At 52.2% G+C, this 19,253-nt stretch overlaps 1 protein-coding gene across 1 annotated transcript; it reads left to right on the top strand.

Moving 5' to 3' along the window:
- The first annotated feature begins 1,108 nt into the window (after window positions 1-1,108).
- On the top strand, window positions 1,109-18,222 carry HJURP (Holliday junction recognition protein). Its single transcript, XM_031019420.2, has 9 exons — window positions 1,109-1,268; window positions 1,610-1,676; window positions 4,328-4,383; window positions 6,931-7,033; window positions 9,468-9,529; window positions 10,836-10,928; window positions 11,913-11,991; window positions 13,782-15,354; window positions 17,961-18,222. The coding sequence occupies exons 1-9, from the start codon at window positions 1,173-1,175 to the stop codon at window positions 17,995-17,997; spliced, it is 2,166 nt and encodes a 721-aa protein (XP_030875280.2). The 5' UTR covers window positions 1,109-1,172; the 3' UTR covers window positions 17,998-18,222.
- The last annotated feature ends 1,031 nt before the right edge of the window (window positions 18,223-19,253 follow it).

The raw sequence follows: 19,253 nt of genomic DNA on the forward strand, positions 1-19,253 counted from the left end.
TTGGATGGAAGGTTCCACATATATCCAAATCCATCTGATCTAACACATCATTTAAGGCCAATGTTTCCTTATTGATTTGTGTCTGGATGATATATCCATTGACGTAAGTGGAATATTAAAGTCCCCTACTATGTTATCATACTGGGGTCTATTTCTCCCTTCAAGTCTGTTAATATTTGCTTTGCGTGTTCAGGGGCTATGGTGCGTGCATACGTATTTACAAATGTAATGTCTCTTACTGGATTGACTCCCTTATCATCATGTAACACCCTTGTCTCTTATTACAGTCTGTTTTAAAGTTGATTTTGTCGAGTATTAAGTCTAGCTACCCCCCTTCTTTTCAGTCACACACTGGTAATCACGCCGGCACAAGCACATAAATATGACCAACCTACGAAGCTGAATAAAACATCTAAAATGTCAATCATAAAATAAATTCTATCAGCTATACAAAAGACTGAATTATCTTTCCATTCTCTCTGGAGAAAATACTACAAAATTAGTATCAAGGCTGAGGAGGTGAAGAGCCCCATCTAAGGGACCGAATGGTGCTCAAAGAGGCTGAGTAAGCACTCGAAAATATGCAGGGGAAAAAAGGTGCGCCAGGACGTTAATAAAAATATGATATTTTCTTGGATCCTGTGACATTTATGGTATTCCTAAATACACGTTCGCTTTCCTCCTTCTGTAATGGTAATTTGGTGGTGTCTTTCTTGGACGCCCCCCCCCCACCCCGCCCGGGGTCCTAACTGCGCACGGCCCTGAGAGGGGCGGCCCCCACACTGCGGCGAGACCCACCCCGCAAGTCACCCAGACAGCTCAAGTGCACAACGGAGGAATCGTACGTATTTCACGGGATCCTCGAGTAGCACCGCCGATCAACAGGCACTTCACCGGCCGACCTCCCACTGGGCCGCCTCGGAACGCAGGCGCGGTGGCAGACCCCACCCCTCTCCTTTTCGCCCCTGCGCGTTGGCGGGGCCGAGCCGGAAACTCGGGCGCGGATTGGCCGGGAGTAAGATGCGTAGATACGTTTGAAAGGCCCAATCAGCGCCCGGCCTCTCCGCGCCAGCCAGTAGGCAGTCGGAGGGGCCGACAGAAAGGGCGGGAGTCGCTATTTGAACCGGGGCGCGGGCTGCCGTTCTGCTTCGGGCGTGGGTCTCGGTGGAACCATGGAGGACCAGCTCCTGGGGGAGGACGCGCTGCTCTGGCAGCTCCGGGACAGCCGCCGCCGCTTCCAGAGGCACATGCAGCGACTGATAGAAAAGGTACGCCCCCTCCCCAGAGGCCCACTGGAGTGGGGGAGTCGGGGCGCGAGGCCGATGGAGGAAAACGGGGTTGGGGGCTGGGGTAAGGATGGAGGCGGCCGAGCGCGGGGCCAACAGGGCGGGAAGGGTAGGGGAGACGGGGGTGGAGAGGAGGAAGCGGGGTTGGGGAGATGGGATTGGAGGATTGGGGTGGAGGGGGGAGGTGGTTGGGGGGCGAGAGGGAGGGAGCTGGGTTTGGGGGGTCCTCCAGACTTCCAGCCTCGCGCTGGCGCCTCCTTCGCCCGGGTCAGGACCTCCTCGTGGCCCTCGGACCTGAGGGGACGCCCCTGTCTCTTCCGCAGTACAACCAGCCCTTCGAGGATGCCCCGCTGGTGCAGATGTCCACGCTGACCTATGAGACACCCCAGGGTACGGAGTCATTCCCACCTTCTGAATATTTACAGTTAAGAGTGTGAACAGAATAGCGTCTTCCCCGAGTTTGAAATGCTGTCCTTGCTTTCTTATGAAAATAAACTTTGTTCACCTAGTAAGAACTAAAACATTACTAATTCCCTTGAACCTGTAAGATACTTAAATTACTAATTTCCGGCAGAATTACTTGTTAAAACAGAATTCTGCGGACGCATAGTTGCATGCTGGTTAAAAATGCCCCTGCCTGGCCACTCAGCCTGTCCGCTTAGGCTGGTGCTTTAACAGTGGAGGCTGTGCCTCTTTTTCTTCATCTGTCCAGTGGGTTATTTGATGGGGATGTTGTAAGTCACATAAGCATGCTTGTGGAGCTCTTGGAACAGGGCCTGGCCCTAGTAAACACCCCTATGGACTCTTATTTGACTTATTTGACTTGGAGTATTAACTGTCCTCTTCGAGGTTCTGAGCACTTGGAACTTGACCTGAATGTAGGGAGAAGGAGCCATTCTGTTTAGTGGCTGATGCTGTAAGCTGACTTAAATCTCATGGATTCTCTTTGGTAACTAGGTTAAGAGGTCAGTTCCACCCACTCAGTCTTATTACCAGCTCATTCTGACCTACTAATGAAGGCAAATCTCAGATCCAGTTCTGCTGTGCACTGGACAGACAGGCACTAAAAGTTTCATAGGATCAGCTTCTGAAGTTAAAGTGTTAACTGTCTGCCTTTTTAGGTGAGCCAGCCGCACCTTGTGTAGAAAGTTCATGAAGACAGAAGCTAAGATATTCCAGCTCCAGGTTTCACTTACTCTCTGGTCTCTGTCGGGCGATGACAATCGCTTCTTGGCCCTTTGGCTGAGATCAAGTGTAGTGTCAGGCGATGAAAATCTAACCGGAGGGCAGGACACAGGGCCACGTAGGAATCTGGTCTTATGCACTGTCTCCGCAAGGATGGGCAGTGCCGGGAGTATTTTGGCCCCTCCATATACCTAGAGCACCACTAACTCCACCAGTGAAACTCACTCTGACTCCAGTTTGAGGAGAACAGTAATTGAAGCAACGAACAGCTTGAGGGCACTCAGACTTTATAGCACCAAGGCCTCCTGGAGAGCTCGTTAAAACACAGATTCCTGGGGTCTCTGGCAGCAGTGCTGGGTGCAGATTCAGTAGATCTAAGGAGCTCCTGGCTGATGATGACACAGTTCCGCTGACCTGTTGCTTAGCCTGGGGAGGTACTTTCTGATTAGAGCTAGCAGACCACCTTGTGGCAGGAATTCGCGATTTAAGGCAACGCCATAGGGTGTAGAGTGTAGCTAACACTCCCACACTGATGATGCTGAAGACAGTAGGGGAATAATAGTTGTCCACATGGGTTGACAGCTAACCGTGTGCCCTATGCTTCTGAGAGTCTCATGTTTTTGATTCTCAGCAACACTTTGAGGTGGGTACTGTTCTTAGGATCATTGTTTCCTAGCAGAGATGCAGCAGAAAGAGGTTAGGGAACTAGCCCCATGTCACTTAGCCAAACCGGCAAAACCTTGACTTGACTCAGCACATTTGCTCAGCATCACTCTGTTCTGGAAAGGCCGCATGGCACAGTGGGCAGGAGCACAGAGAGTCACTCCCCTGGGTTCACAGCCTGGCCCCACCACTTGGCTAAGCGGCCTGGGCTTGGTGACTTGACCTACATCTTGCCTCTGTGTCTCCATCTGTACAATGAACTTGGTGAGTAGCCTACCCCCTAGGGAGTTAGGAGTACTCCACGAGTTCCATAGAAGTGAGTTGTAAATACTAAATGTGATATACATGAGCAGTGTTTAGAATAGAGCCTGGGACATTGTAAGCACCATGCAAAGGTTTGCTATTATCAGTAGCAACAATCTCAACCCAGCGATCCCTTCTTTTTTTTTTTAAAGATTTTGTTTATTTATTTGACAGAGAGAGAGAGATCATCAGTAGGCAGGCAGGCAGAGGGAGAGGGAGAAGCAGGCTCCCCGCCGAGCAGGGAGCCCGATGCAGGGCTCAATCCCAGGACCCTGGGATCGTGACCTGAGCCGAAGGCAGACGCTTAACCAACTGAGCCACCCAGGCGCCCCACCAACGATCCCTTCTTATTCACTTTGAATTTACCTGGGAGCAAAGGGAGGTTTAGGGAGAGATTAAGTATTCTTGTCCAGGTCCTGCTAGCTAGTAAGTGGCAGGACTACCATATCTCAGTGCTCACCTGCATGCTTGGGCCGTGCTCTGTACATATAGATTGCCCTCAGAAAGCACCCTGTACAAGGGATAGAGAGATTGCCTTCAAAGAGTGTTTCCAGTCTATATGCAATACATAGTTTGCTCTCAATATATCTATTTTAAGGACAATACTTGGCCTATGTGTGTTCCTTGTTCCCGTTTAACTCTGGTTTAATGACAGAATTGGACGAGCTGCTGCCTACATTAATGACAGGTTTTTGTCTAATCTTAATTTAAAAAAAAAAACCTCCAACCTCACAAAAATGAAAAACAACAGAATATCAGAAGTAGGGCTTTCTTTCAGTGTTACATCTGTCTTTTGCCCGTCACTTTGGTTTTCTTTGACATGGATTGAACAGAAATTCAGCGGTCAGGATTGCTTAAGTGGTAATTTTTATTTTATTTCTTTTCTGAAGGATTGAGAATTTGGGGCGGAGGACTAGTAAAGGAGAGAAACAAAGGACACATCCAGGTATTTAATGTCAAATATTACCGTCTACACACGCTGCCGTGCAGGAGTATCTATGTGAATAAAGGTGCGGCTCAGCTGTGACCGCGCCGGGAGCCTCCGGAGGTCACCACGGGGCTCCTGATCTCTGGCTTTCTCGCCCGAACTACCCCATTTTCATCTAAGGATTTACTGAGAAGCTTTGCTTCTGTTGCTTGTCAGGTACCAGGAGGACCAGTCCCCGTTCCCTCTGCTGTAGGCCGAGGGGCTCTTGACAACAGCCCCACGTTCAGGGCTGGCCGGCGGGAGAAACCTACTCCCGCCCCAGCTTCAGCCGCAGCTGCAAGCTTGCTTTGTTGGGTCCTTGCAGAAAAGACCCAACCCAGTTCCTCTGAGGAAAGAAACAGGCCTCTTTTCTCTTCTGCAAGGGGAAGAGATTAGGGAAAGGGTGCAGGATTGCGCTTCTTTCTCCCATGGAGCTACGTTCCAAAACCCGGCTGTGGTTTTCCCTGAATTTATCCACGCACACTGCAGCAGCTTGCCTTCCTGCTGGGACACCCACGGAGCCTTGCTACAGTAATTTTTGCAAGGACGTCCGGTATCCCCTTAATGACTGTTTCTCAGACAAGAAGCCTGTACCCCGGAATGAAAACGTCAGGGTTAGGATTCCCAAGCCATTAACAGCAATTCTGAAATAAAATTTCTTCCCGATTATTTTCATCACACACATCAGGCATGTAGTTGCAGAAATGTTAGAAGTACATGTAACTATTAAATCAACCTGACTTCCATAGTCACTAATGATATTTTAGTATAATTCCTGCTCATAATACACGTTTTTTATCCTCTTTTTTCCACATAATATACATTGTGAGCATTTCTTTTCATCATCCACTGTATAATTCAATTACTTTTTTTAACAACTGCTCTCATGGATAGGCATTTAGCTGTTTGCACCTTCCTTTATTATAAATTGGGATCAGCACACTTCTGACGAAGGGCCAGGTGAGAAGTATTTGAGGCTTTGCTGGCCGTGTGGTTCCAGCTACTCTGCTCTGTATTATGAGGGGAAGGCTCCCATATGCCATATGCGAACGGGCATGGCTGTGTTCCTGTGAAACTTTATTTATAAGACCCCTGTTAGAAGTACTCCTCAGAGGACCATCCTTGTCTCTTCCCAGCGCCAATGTTATCCCTTATATAATAGCTGTCGGGAAGTGCGATTATCAGGTCAAAGGATTCGCACTCTAAATTATGCGGAGTAGTGATGCCCACCTATCAGACCAGTGTTTAAATGGCCCCGGTAGCCAAGTGTTTTCATCTGGACATGTATTTAAGGTTTTTGCTGGGAGTGTAGGAGCACCGCTGCCTGGGGTCTATAGAATTGGAAGCTCCTCTCCTAGGATTAGAAAACTGGGCATCATCTGTGCTGACCACTCAGATGTCTGCAAGCCACCCCCCCTCCGAAGTTACTGTGTGTGACTGTGCCCAAATCTGCCTTCTTTCCCCAGACAGCCAGATACTCAGCTGGCCCCCCACCGCACCCCAGAGATGGTGCCTGGAGGCTGTGGGAGGCAGTAAGCCACAGTGGGCTGTGCGTGTGTTGACCTGTCAGTCTGGTCCTAACAGAAGGCCTGGGTTCTCTTTGTAGCCCCCAGAGCTTCCGGTCGCTGGGAGGTCAGTGCCCATGGCTCCGCTTCCCCCTAGTTCTCAAATCAAGTTCGGCCTCACCTCCAGACACGGCAGCCACGAAACAGCTCCAGAGGCCCCTCCAGTCTCTCCTGTCTGTTCTAGGTGGTTCAGTCCCTTCTTACCTGAGGCAAAGGAGGCGACATTCCCCAAGGCAAGATTCAGTTACCACGCTGTGTTCACAGCCAGCCACAAACGCCCCCTGATCTGAGGTGACACCTCAGGATCATCCCTGAAGGGACAGGCCTCACCACGTTCTCACTCCTGTTCCTGCAGGGCGGGGGACTTCCTAAGATACTTTAGCCAGTCTGGTGTCTTGAATTCTCAGGTTTTGCTAATGAGAACCCATTGAGGGCATTTGTCAGGACTGTTAGCGAGGCCGGTGGTAGAGACCAGGCTGCGGAGAGAAGCACGTGGCCTGCCGGCCGCCCTCTGCAGCATGAGTCCTGGTCAGGACGGCTGACTGCCCCTGAGAGCTGGCTTCACACACACAGGGTCACAGACGAGGTCACAGGAAGTCCCTCAGGGCCTCTCAGATTTCTGGGTTCTGTGTTGCCGCCACACCTGGGCTGCAGTCTGGCCCCTGCATTCCCGCCTTTTCTCCTCGCTTCCCCTGCTCTGTCCCTCACCATCCCAGTGGCTCTGGGAGTAGTAGCCCAGGGCACACCCGGAGGAAGAGAGCCGTTCCTTCTCTGAGGGGGGCCCCTCCAGTCGACGGGGAGTCTCGAGGTCCTTTATGCGGGAAAGTACTAGAACAGAAGCGCGCGAAACCCTGTTCTCTCACATGCTAAAGGAAGGACTATAGGGTTGTTACTTCACAGCGGCTTTGAAGTGTGTTATTACTGAATCGAGCCTGCCTTGATCCACTTCTGTGCTTTTGAGGACTCCCCAGTCGAGACGGTCAGCAGGAGTGGTGGCAGCCCCGCGGAGGCGAGCGCCAGAGGTCCGGCGCCTCCCGTGCCCGGCACACGGGTCCTGGCAGTGGGTGAGTGTCCCTGTGCTGGGCGGCAGGGTCGGGAGGGGCACGGGTCCCTGGTACAGCATCTAAAGTCCAGATCCCTCACTAGGACTTCTTCCAAGGCAGTTTTAAAAACCAGAGTGTCTTAAAGTGCCTGCTACTTCCTTCTGTCTTGCTCAGTTACATCCATGGTACATGACGCCTAAACAGCACTCAAACCTTCTTGAAGAATGGACGTGCACCCTCCCGTTCGTTTCTTAACTTATCGCGGCCCCCCCCCCTTAAAAAAATTAATCGCAGGAATTTCATGAGACTTCAGATTTGTCCCACAGGGCAGTGTTTGAACTGCTGACTTCTGTGTGACGTCTTCCTGCCTCTGCATCACCTTGTCCTCCTTCCTTGTCCTCAGAGGGGCCTCCTTTCCTTTCCCAGGCCAGTCCTGCTGCCCAAACCCTGACCCAGCCGGCTTTCTGGGGAATCTGTCGATCACCGCCGTCTTTCTCTCTTTGGTGTCTCCCTCTGCCCTGGACGCAGCCCATCGGTGTTGAACAGGCTCAGATTTCACCTCAAGCACACAGAGCATAGTTGACCAGTCTCCCCGCCCCGTGCCCCTCTCTAGTCACCTGCCTTGGTTCAACTTCCCTTCACAATCCAACTTGTAGGGGCTGCTCATGCTTACCACCTGCCATGCACTCCACCAGCTCCATTCTGGCTCCCGACTCCATCTGGAGGCGTAACTCTCAGTGGTCCCAACCACCCCATTGCTGACCCATCAGTATTCTGTGGCTTCTATCCCAGTGCCCTCTTGGTAGCATTTGAAGCTTCTGGAAATCCTGGCATTAGCCGGTGGTGCTGTGGATTTTCTTCTTTCTCTCCCGTCCTGCCAGCCCACCTTCCCTCTCCACCAGATGCCCTTTCTTGAGATTGGTCTGAGCCCCTCATTCTGGACCCCCAGCCCAGACCCTGTCCGCTTCTCTTCTTGAATACTTTGTCTAAACTTGGCACATCTAAACTGTAAAGTTCAACCCAGCAGCATTGCCCTCGGCACATCTGTAGGATGAGCCAGAAACCCAGCCCCTCCCTCCCTCCTACCCAAGACGTCACCCTCCTGTGCCTCTGTCTCCCCCCGTCCCTCGCGCGGCTCTGCCCCCGTGTCCCACTGCACCCCCCACAGTACCAGCCCTGCCCCCTGGCATCTGTGACCGCGCCCATCTGGTCACGCCACTTCTCTGCTCAAAGCACTGCGGTGACTTCCTATTGCTCTTAGGATAAAGAGCAGAATCCTGACCTGCCTGCCATGTTTCACTGCCCCCAGGAAGCCCCCTGGCCCCCAGATCAGAACAGACCCCCTCCTTCACCCAGGCTCCATACACCAGCTCCTTTCCAGGTAGCAGTTAACCAGACGGTATGTCTGTAATGTCAGACTTTGTAACTGGTCCGAAACCCCCATCTCCTGCCGGCACTGGTCCTCCCCAGGCTTTGTGCGCTCTGCCCAGCCCTCCGGGCCAGCTGTAAAATGGGTTCAGTCCTTCGGGGGAACACTGGGTGGTCTTGCCCAGTAGGACTAGAAAGACCTAAATGAAGGTGTTTACTCTTTGATCCCAATTTCAACTCCATAAATCCTTAGGTCCATGAGTTTCTGGACCATTTGAAACAATTAGAAATCGTTTATCCCAGAGCTGCACTGTCCAGCATGGTGGCATTCGTTGCCTATGGCTATTCAAATGAATTGAAAATTAAATAAAATTTAATCATTAAGTTCCCTGTCCTCATGAGCCACATTCCAAGTGTTCACCAGCCACGCGTGGCCAGTGGCTGACATACCAGACAGCAGGTGGGGAACTTTACGTCATCACAGAATAGGACAGCACGGGCCAGAAGGACTCAGCCCCTAGAATCAGAGGCCACTGAAGGAGCTCGAGGTGATAGAATGCTTCTCCAGGGGCACCTGGGTGGCTCAGTCGGTTGGGCGTCTGCCTTCGTCTCAGGTCATGATCTCAGGGTCCTGGGATCGAGCCCCACGTTGGGCTCCGCACTCAGCAAGGAGTCTGCTTCTCCTTCTCCCTCTGCCCCTCCCCCTGCTCCTGCACACTCTCTCTCTCTCTCAAATAAATAAATAAAATCTTAAAAAAAAAAAAAAAAAAAAGAAAGCTGCTTCTCTGGTCATATTCCTGTTCTGATATGGGTGAGTGTCCCTGTGCTGGGCGGCAGGGTCGGGAGGGGCACGGGTCCCTGGTACAGCGTCTAAAGTCCAGATCCCTCACTAGGACTTCTTCCAAGGCTGTTTTAAAAACCAGAGTGGGTTTGTTGCATTACTAGTAATCAGGACAGCGACAGATGGCCATGTCCTTATTAAAGGGAGCACCCTAGAACATACTCTAGTGGTGCAAAAACTATCCTTAAGAGGAAAATGCAAGCTTTCTTTAAAATGCTGATTTAGATTTCCTTTTTTTGCTTTTAGATTCAAAAAGCAATGATGATACATCTTTATATCAGGAAGATGTGATTGCTGGGTCCTTCATGGTAAGACCTGCCTGTTGGAATGAAGGGACCGAGCCGGGGCTCGGGGGTACCAGGGCACATCCTCATTTCCAGTGTCTTTCTTGTCCTCTTTGGAGGCTCACTCTTTGCTAATACTACCCCTCATGTCTCTGGTCCTCCTTCAGATGCCCCAAGGCAGCGAGGGGCTCCTTCTGTCTAGCATGCGGCAACCGTCACTGCCCCCGCTTCAAGCTCGGTTTACTGAACTTTCATACCCGTTGGATGATGTTCTGTCTGCACATAGAACAATCACAATTCACGATGTGCCCAGGCCTTTGACCGAGCACGCGATATTGAAAGTTAGGCTCTAAGCTGGCCTTTGCCCGAAGAGGCAATGTCATAAGGAGGTTGTTTCTGGGAGGTATTTCCAGATCAGCCCTTGGAAGCCCATGTGGTCACGAGGTCATGTGTTCAGGCCGTTGTTCTGTCTGCCCCCCAGAGTGGCCCTAGTGGTCCCAGAACCACCTATCTCCTCCCCATCCATCAGGATCGGATCTCACCTTCCCTCCACTGGGATACACGAGAATACACAAAGAACATAGTCTAGAGGAGCATCTTTCCTGGCCCCAGTGTCAGATGCTGGAATAGCTAGTGTGTGGGTTTTCTCTAAAATTGCTCTTTTCATGCAGAGTTTGCCCATATACCCGATGTGTGACTTTCTAGTGTTTAACTAGAGTGGGTCGTGACCCTGGGGGAGGAGCGGGGGTACTTTGTGAAGTATTACATAGGGGCGGCTGTGAAGGGGAAGTAGGTGGCCCCAGCAATAAGGAACATTCTGGACAATGTATGTTTGTGTTATGCCCCATCTGCATCCCACTCGGGTGCAGAGTGAAGGTCGAGACGCCCTCTCCCCGGCGCGAGGCAGAAGGCGAATGGAGAGGCGGCTGTTCTCCCTCCTGAGCCAAATGCTGAGCATCTTATAAACGTACTGATCGGGGCTGATTCTCATAGTTGAGTCCTGAACTCACCTGAGAATATTCAGATTGTTTTAAATTATTTTCTGTTCTAGTAATGCTGTCCTAAACCTCCACAAGGCTTCTTTTTTTTTGTCCTTTTTTACTTTCTTTTGGATGGTTGCCACTGGGTAAATTATCTCAAGTTCGATTTCTGGGTCAGGTGGCTTTTCAGAGGGTCTGGACCGCTTTGCACTAACAGCAAGGAGCAAAAAGTGACTTTGAGGAACTTCATTTACCGATGTGTAATTAATTAACTTGCCAGTTTGTTCCAGAACCCAAGAGCTCAACCAGACCCAAAAGCTCTTACGAATACTGATTCTCTTCTTTATCAGCCCGCAGTGCCTTGGAGCCCTTTGAAAAACGAGTTAAGGAGGAAATACTTGACCCAAGTGGATGCACTGCTCCAGGATGAAGGGTGTTCAGAGGTAATGTGCTTCCCGGCATGCATCTGCTGATAACTGAAGGTCCATTAATCAGGTTCTTGCTCACCCTCCGTGGGGCCCAGAAGGAGCCTCCTGAGCAAGTGTATAAACCATCTCATTCCCGGGCTTGCAGTCTTCCGTTCTTGAGGAAGCGCTTGGGTCCCCGGGGTCAGCGGCCATCAGGGAAACTCATGGGGTGCACCCTCCGTTGCCCTCTGTTCTGGGACAGCTCCTAGAAATGTAAGGGGCCCCACGTTGGGGGCAGTGACGGGGAAGCGAGAGCTCCCACCTCCCCGCGGCTCTGGGGTGACCGGGCATTGGCAGCAAGGTGTCCGCTGCACCTGATCTGAGGTTGTGTGGCGGGGGGTTCATGCTGGGGTCTGGCCTGCCCTGCCGGGCCCCCGCCCAGGGTGGGTGCCCACTGCGCTCCTCCGCAGCCAGTCTCCCAGAGCTTGGCCCCACAAAGAACAAGGACGCCATCTCTAGCTTTCGAAGTTCTGTCAGGATCTCCTCATAAAGAAAGGACATTTTCGCGTCCAGTAAGTAGGAGGTACGGGTGGTGGGTTGAGTCCTTTATCTCGAAGGCAGCAAACTTCACAGGAACATATACCTTATCTTACTGTGCTGCTGGCCAGTGAGAAGGCCGTGGCTGAGGACCATCGAACGGGTGGATGTACTGGAAACGGCCTTTCCCTTTATCCTAGAGCAGCGGGGGGCGGTCCATGGCAGCAGTGGCCCTCTGGGGGGGTCCCTGGGGACCACATGGAGCAAGCTCCCAGATTTTACTCAGACACCTCTTCCGACCACCGCTGGAGGCTGCGGCCACTGTGATTGTGGTCACACTTGTCACATCTGCTGCCAAGCTCAGATGCACGGCCTGCGGTTGGGGAGGAGCGGCTCCTCACGCCATCCCATGGGGCACAGCGCTGGTGGTGCGGGGCGTCTCAGGACGCCCCCACATGTTAAAATCATGTGCTTTGATTTCAGTGTACTGATGACGGAGATGGAGAGGACACCCGTGTGACACCGACCCCTTCCTGGGCCTCACCTGCCAGGCCTGCCCATGGTGAGCACGACAAAGAAACTTTGCGTGAACCGTGTCCCTTTCGCTCACGTGCATGTTTCATTGACATAAACAGGGACACCAGCACTTCATACGTAAATCAGTCACATTTAACCAGTGAACTGCCTTTTTTCCCTAAGACTCCGGCATGCTAAGTACTGATTAGCTCTTTATCCCAATGTGCCGTTCTGAAACTTTGAATCTCCGGAAACTCAGGACTCCTACGATAAACACCCTTTGCTTGCATGTAACAGTCCACATTTTGTGGCATTTGCTTATCCACCCACTGCTCCCACACACCCATACCGTGCACATCGACTTGCTTTCACTTATGTGCTGTCCCTAAGTGCCCCCCGGTCTCCTAAGAACAGGGAAACCCTGGCCCAGGCCAGGGTGTAGCTGTCCCCGCAGGCTAGAAGGCTCCTGGGCTGTCTCCTGTCACGACTTTCCTGAATAGTCCCGGCCACCGGTAGTTTTGCAGAATGTCCCTCAATTTGGACTCCCCTGGACTTTCTCAAGGCTAAGTTCATGTTAACCATTTTTGGCAAAAACACTGCATAGGTGACGATGTGTTCTCCGAGGATGGCCCGTCACCCTGTCCCATTGTTGGTGACGCTCGAGCCTGGGCACTTAGCTAAGGGAGGACCCTCCAGGTTTCTCACTTCCTCAGAGTCATCTGTGGGTGCCCCTCTGAGATTGCCTGGTTCCCCACAGACCCCTCCACCCCGCGGTTTTGGCGTCGGGCCCTAATACCTGCCTGAGTCCATGCAGCAAACCCTCCCTCTCCCGGTCCTGCCTTTCCTCCTGGGTACACCTGTTGGCATTCTTCCATAAACAAGCACAGTCTCACTTCTTTCCTGAATTTTGTTCCTTTATCCCCACATGGTTTTACTTTAAAAAAAACAAAAAACTTTTCTAGAATCAATACAAGTCCCTGAACTTTTTTTTTTTTAATTCACACGTGTTAGAAGCCACTGATGCTCAAGTTGTCCCACATGTAGGCTGCAGGAGCCCTTCTCACTGGCTTCCACGTCCTTTGGCCCGTCCCATGTTTTGAGCACTTCGTGCCCTCACCCTGACTCCACGGTTGCCCCCACCCCCAGTGATCGCCAGCACCACAACCCTCCGTTCGTCTGGTTGGTCATGTGGCGCGAAGCCATTTCAGAGTCACGGCCCCTGCTACCACTTGCTTGGCAACCTGCTAAAGAAGGTTCTGGAGTTCCAAGCAGCTCTTTGATCCTCAGTATCCCACTGAGGCTACGTGTTTTGAGTATGGTGTTCAAAGTCATTTGGATTCTCTTCCCTCTTTCCGTTACCATCAATTTGATAAGCACTTGAGTTCTTTCTGGATCTGTTTTCACTTTTAGAGTTCTCCCTATCCTTGTTGGTTTAATTTTATTTTTTAAATACATAAAACATTGCACATGATGTGAAAGTCAAATCTGCACGAAGGGGTGTACCTGGGAGTCCTGTGTCTTCCCCACCCCCCAGCCCCGCAGGTAAACAGTGTCATTGGTTTCTCCTGAGACTTTGAAAAGGCATCCGACATGTACACCATCACCTGGGGAGGAAAGACCCCATTGGGGAAATTTGGGTGGAAAGTATTGAAATTTAAGTTTGATAGCTAGAAAGAAATCTCTGAGAAGAATCTATCCCCACATTTTCATGGAATTTTTCTCTTGCTTTTTTGTATTGCTTAAAAAAGCCTCGTCACCCTCCACCCTTTAGTTCCGTGGTCTCTGAGATGACAGTCTTGAACAGTGGCACTTTACCTTATGTGTGTTTTCCTCCAGGAAGCCGTGGCTGTGTGTCTGGAAGGAGTCCTGGCGGCCCAGTCAAGCCAGCTTCACGTCCCAGAGAGTGTGATCCTTCACACCCCTGCTCGGCAGACCTGGCCATCGTGCCTAGAAGTGACAGTCTCTCGTTACCGGGGGCCGGGGGGAACAGCTCCTCAAGCAGCCCAGCCTTCGAGGCCGACAACATCTGTGATGTGACGATCAGCGACCTGTACGCGGGCATGCTGCACTCGATGAGCCGGCTGCTGAGCACAAAGCCGTCGTGCATCATCTCCACCAAAACATCGTTCATCGCTCACAGCTGGAGCTCCAGAAGGAGGCACAAGTGTAAGAACAGAATGAACAGGACGCATTGCCGAGGAGGCGGGCCCTCTCGAAGGGGTTCCCAGGAGACACTCCCACCCTGTTCTGAGCCACTGAGGGACGGGGAAGTGTTAAGAGATTGCGAGAACTTACTAGATGCTTCTGACCAGAAGGTGGGTTTAAAATTGGAAAAAGCTTTCCCTGAAGTAAACAAACCCGAAATCTGCGAATTAGATCCAAGTTGGAAGGAGCTTAAGGGGTTGCGGAGTTTAATGCCCCGGAGGTGTTCTTCGTTGACATACGGAGGAGCCAGTGCAGTGCATCATCGTGGTCAGGAAAATAGACTTATGGCACTAAAATGGTTAATTTCTCCTGTGAAAATCATTTCCAGACCCAGAATACTGCCAGACAAGGGAGGGAATCGTTACAGGGAAATTGAAATCAAGTTTGATAAGCTTCATCAGGAATATTGCCCACGTCCCGGGAAGCAGCCCTGCCTGACTTGCCTCCCGGGACCCTCGGCTGTGGCCGTGTATGGGGGCGATCCCGCGAGCTTCGACTCCCGCGGGCTCAGCGGACCTTTCAGCAGAGCAGAAGCTAGGAGGTTCCATGAGGCTTTCGGAGACCTGGGTGAACGAGCTATTGGAGCAGCGAGATGCCCACCGAAGAGGGGTGCCCTTCCCTCGCTTTCAGAGACCAGCTCCGTGCAGGGCCCAGGCTGCTCGGAGCAGACACTTGACCTTCTTTTTCAAGCAAACGGTCTTGGGACACTTGGAAAGTCCGTATCACCCAGCAAAGCTGCTTCCGTAGCAGGCGGACAGCCTCTGCTCTGTGGAAGGAGTCGTTACAACGAGATAAAGGAAAAATTTGACAAGTTCTATCAACAGTATTGCCGACAGTCACCGCGGCGGATCCAGGCCCCTTTACGTAGCGGAACATCCCCAGAGAGAGCAAGTGTGCAAGTTCAGTGTCCCAAAGGAGGCACCCTGGAAAAATCAGACCCAGACGCTGGCTTCCAGGATCCCCCGAAGCTGTCAGCATCACCCCAGTGGAGCGTAGAAAGTCCTCTGGGCTCGACCACACTTGAGGCCCAACCGTCGATGTGCTTTGGGCTCGCTGCCGGGAGGGGCCTCCAGTCCCCTCCGAAGAGACGCCGATTATCAGATTCCCTGCTGTATGAACAGTGGGCCAACTCCCAGCATCCATCGCGTGTGCTGGGCCGAGCCATCGAGCAGCCAGCTCCCGACAGCCCCCCCGGGAAAAGAAGGTGCGTTCCTGTCGGTTGAATGTGGGTGTTTTACAGTAGGATTCTTCTGTGTCCGTTCTCCAAACTTCCTCCCAAATTCTTTCCCTTCCTCTGAAAGGAGCGTTTATATCCAGAACCTGGGCATGTGTAAGATGCATCAGGGTGGGGCTGAAAGTGTTCTTAGCGGGAAGATTTTACACCTTTCCCACTGCAATGCACTTAGGGGACTTTCCTAAAAAGCCTCACTAGGGTGCTCTGTCTGTCCTTGTCAAACTGTCCTTCCCAGCCAATCCCGGTCTCACTCAGAAAATAGCCGTCGTAAAGCAGAACTGATCTGCAAAGAGTGACTTTGCTTTTATTTCTGGATTCCCTAACGGGGCCAGCGGGGGCGGCCGGCTCGGGCCACACGCTGCTGCCCTGCGCACGATCTCTGTGCTCAGCACGGAGGTCCCACCTCGTCCCACAGTCTGGTTTGTGCGGACCACTCAACGAGCATGCGCCATTCTCCTGGGAGGCGAAATGCAAGAAGGTGGGGTGGAGCAAGTCACCGTGGGTTGTTCAGCGTCTTCCCATGAGCGCCAGGCTTTCCAGTGCCTGCCTCTGTCCCCAGGCCAGGATTCGGATGATGTGACTCTTCTGAGTGAGCGCACGTTTGGGGTTTTACGCGTTGGTGGTGTGGGCAGGTGAGGCCGCGTCGACAACTTCTCCTCCCTCCTGGCCCCCAGCAGATGCGAGGCCCCCCTCAGCGGCCGTTCAGATGGACCCCATCTGCCCTAAACGTCCCGTGTTCTCTTTCCCCCGCTATGATCCCTCCCAGGGACAGGTGCGTTCCTCTCAGAGATGAGCCCCGAGTTGTCACTGTCGCCACCCCTGAGTGACCCCACTGGTCCTTCCCTGCCTTGGCCTCCTCACGCTTCTCAGCGTTCAGACCCCCATGGCTCCCCTCTCAGAGAGTATTTCCGAAAACCTTAGCGTGCTTTGGCTGCAGCTGGGGCTGGGTGCTCATCCTTCCTGCAAGAGCGCAATGCGTGGTGGCCGGCGCTCGCTCCTCCAGGCCGGAATCATGGGCTGGTCTTTTTTCCTTCTGCTTCCACATCCTTCGGCTGCTCCCGTTTCCTCAGCCTGCCGTCTAGCTGTGCCACACCAAAGCTGCTCTCTCCAGCAGCGCCTCCCGATGGCCATGTCCCGTGGCCTTAACCACGCCATCGCCTTTGTCAGATAAGCAGACCTGTGTTGTGATTGGTCTTTCTGGTCAAGGAATGAAGTCAGGGACCTTAGGTGAGGCCCGACGTGGAGCTGGAGCAAAAAGGGAGGGGTCCGCCTGGCCCAGCCAGACCAGGAGAGAGGCCCGCACCCCAGAAGGCCCCGCCATGGGCAGGGCCCTACTGGGTTGGTGGCTCTTTCCCTCACAGCACGGGGCTTTCCCTTTTGTCTGGGCCTGGGGCTCTTTGCCTGCGCCCGTCTCAGACCAGACCACCAGCAGGGTAAGTCGGAGCCACGTGCTGAGTCCTGTGGGGTCGAGGCTTTCAGGGATCACGGCAGGCACTCCAGGGAGACTTGAGAGCAAAGCTCCCATGTGACCTCTCAGGATGACCTTCCTTCTCAGTTGAGAGGGGTTGTCGCCGAAGGCAGCTCCTCAAGTGAGAGCCAGCCCCGCTGGCCTAAGCCTGCACCTGCTCACGCAGCATTCCTCCTGACCTGTCCTCTGCATCGTCCTGTCCCTCAGGCTCACCTCTGTGGCTTTGCCCACCTCGTCCCCAGATTTGCTGGCATGTCAAGCCCTGCTGACCCGACCCCTGGAGCTCGGCGGAGTCACTCCCCCACCCTCTTCTGCCTCAGCTGCGCCCGACCCACCCCTCCCACCTTAGGAGATCTACCTTCTCAATGCCTGGCAGTCTCCTCTCGTTCACCTGCCCAGCGAGGGCGCGTGGAGCAGGGTCGGCCTGCCAAGGTCACAGCCGTGAGCCATGCCTTGTGCTGGGCGGTGAAGCACCTGGGGGAGAATTCAGCCCTCTGTGGGGCCCTCCTGGCTCCCCTGGAATCTGATAAGTCATGGTGGCTGCCCCCTGGAGGGTTTTGTCTTAAAACTGTGATATAAACATACTCAACCATTTTCCACATTTTTCTTCTTTTTCTACTTAAACTATAAATGTCTTGAGGAAAGAGCCCAAATCTTCATGAGCTGTGACTACAGAAAGAATGTTAATGGCTGACGTTTGAGTCCCTTTCTGGGTGCCAGGCCGTGTAGAACCTTCTCACCCCCTCCCTCCTTAATCCCCACACGAACCCTTGATGAGATAGGTCTCATCCAACAGGCGGGTTCTGTCTCTCATTTTATAAATAAGGGAATGTAGCTGAAGCCTCGTGGCTCCTGAGTCCACCCAGGCATGGGAGGCCAGGCCAGGAGCCCAAGCCTGGGGGCGTAACCACCAGGCGGCGGTTACCCTCGGGTGGGTTTTTACATCCTTGACACTGTTTATTAAGCATGGCGGCGTGTTCTATAGAGGCCCACAAATGCTTATGTATATGCCGTGGGACAAATACGAAACAGTTAAGCTTTCAGTGGCTCGGGAATCCTAGTGGAATTTTACTGAAATCATTTTCCTTGTCTTTTTTTTTTTCTAAAGGAAAGAACACATCTTTCAAGATGGAAGAGAAAAGTGACTTTGTACTTAGAAAAATTGAACGCTGAAGATGTATAACCAAGTTATTTTTAAGAGTTTGTCCCTCTTCCCCCTTACTGTGTGTGTATGTTTAATCCTCAAGAATATGTGAGAACTGGCTTCACTTAATCTGCCCTTCAAAGCAAATTTCAGTGAAACTGGTCCCATTGAAATGACTCTGAGTTCTTGGTATAGAAATTATTTGAATAAAGTTGCTCAACTAAAATTTTTCATGTGATCTTTTATAGGTCTATTTTCCCCATGTGTTCTTTTTAAAATCTAGACACATCCTCAGAAAGCTCTCCATTCCCAGTCGTTAGAGAACCGTGTTTGCTCTAAAACCCGTGTAAGCCCCAGATACGATGGTTTAAGGTTTGAATTCAGAAGCAGGGACTTGGTCTCTTCCATATTAGCAGTAGAAAATTGAAACGTTAACTCACCCCTGAAAAGTAATTCCTAACATCTTAATGTTTTTGGCTAAAAACGTGCTGTATTCAGACAGTCCTGGGATGGTCCCAAACCTTGCAGCCACACGGCGTCCCTGACGAAGCACTTGCTCACACCCCCACCTGCCCCCCCCACACCTCCCGCCTCCTACCCAGCAGGCTTATGCTACTGTTCTCTGGCCCAGCCAGGCCTCACTGCTGGGATATCAGGGGTTTGGGTGTCATCTAGTGGAAGAAGGCAAGGTAGAAGAGCTCAGGCATGGGTCTTGGGTAATTTATAGGATCTGCCAATAAAGGACGCCATAGACTGTAGGTGGGATGGTCTGTATTTTTAACATGCAGAGTTTAGTACTGCACGTATTCTGCAGCTTGGCTTCACCACGAGGTGTTTGCACTGAACAGGAGCTGATGGGTGTGGGTGTCTTGTTTTTCAAGGGTCTAGGTAGCTGGTCTCCACGGTCCTGCTGGGGTGTCTGCCTCTAAGGACGTGTGCAGCCACGATCCTTGAGTGCGTACGTGGGCTCACCTGTGGCGTACATCTGGAGGTGAGCTGGCCGTGGAGAGGTGTGTCTTCAACTTCTCTAATTATTGCCGAACCGCTTTCCCAAATGGCTATTCCAGTTAGCTCTCTGTCCAGTGATAGAAGAGATCCCCTTTCCCACATTACTGCCACCAGTGGGTACCACTCCAGGGGGTGCGGGGTGTTGGGGGGAGGTGTGAAATGTATTGCGGCTTGTGTTTCTGGGGTACCGGCCTTTCAAGTGTCCTCTCAGGACTCTCTCTTTCATTGGCCTTGTTTCTTACCGATCTG

This window comes from Leptonychotes weddellii, chromosome 3 (genome assembly GCF_054177405.1).
Source record: "Leptonychotes weddellii isolate Sample4059 chromosome 3, ASM5417740v2, whole genome shotgun sequence".
In the NCBI taxonomy this organism is placed as follows: Eukaryota; Metazoa; Chordata; class Mammalia; order Carnivora; family Phocidae; genus Leptonychotes; species Leptonychotes weddellii.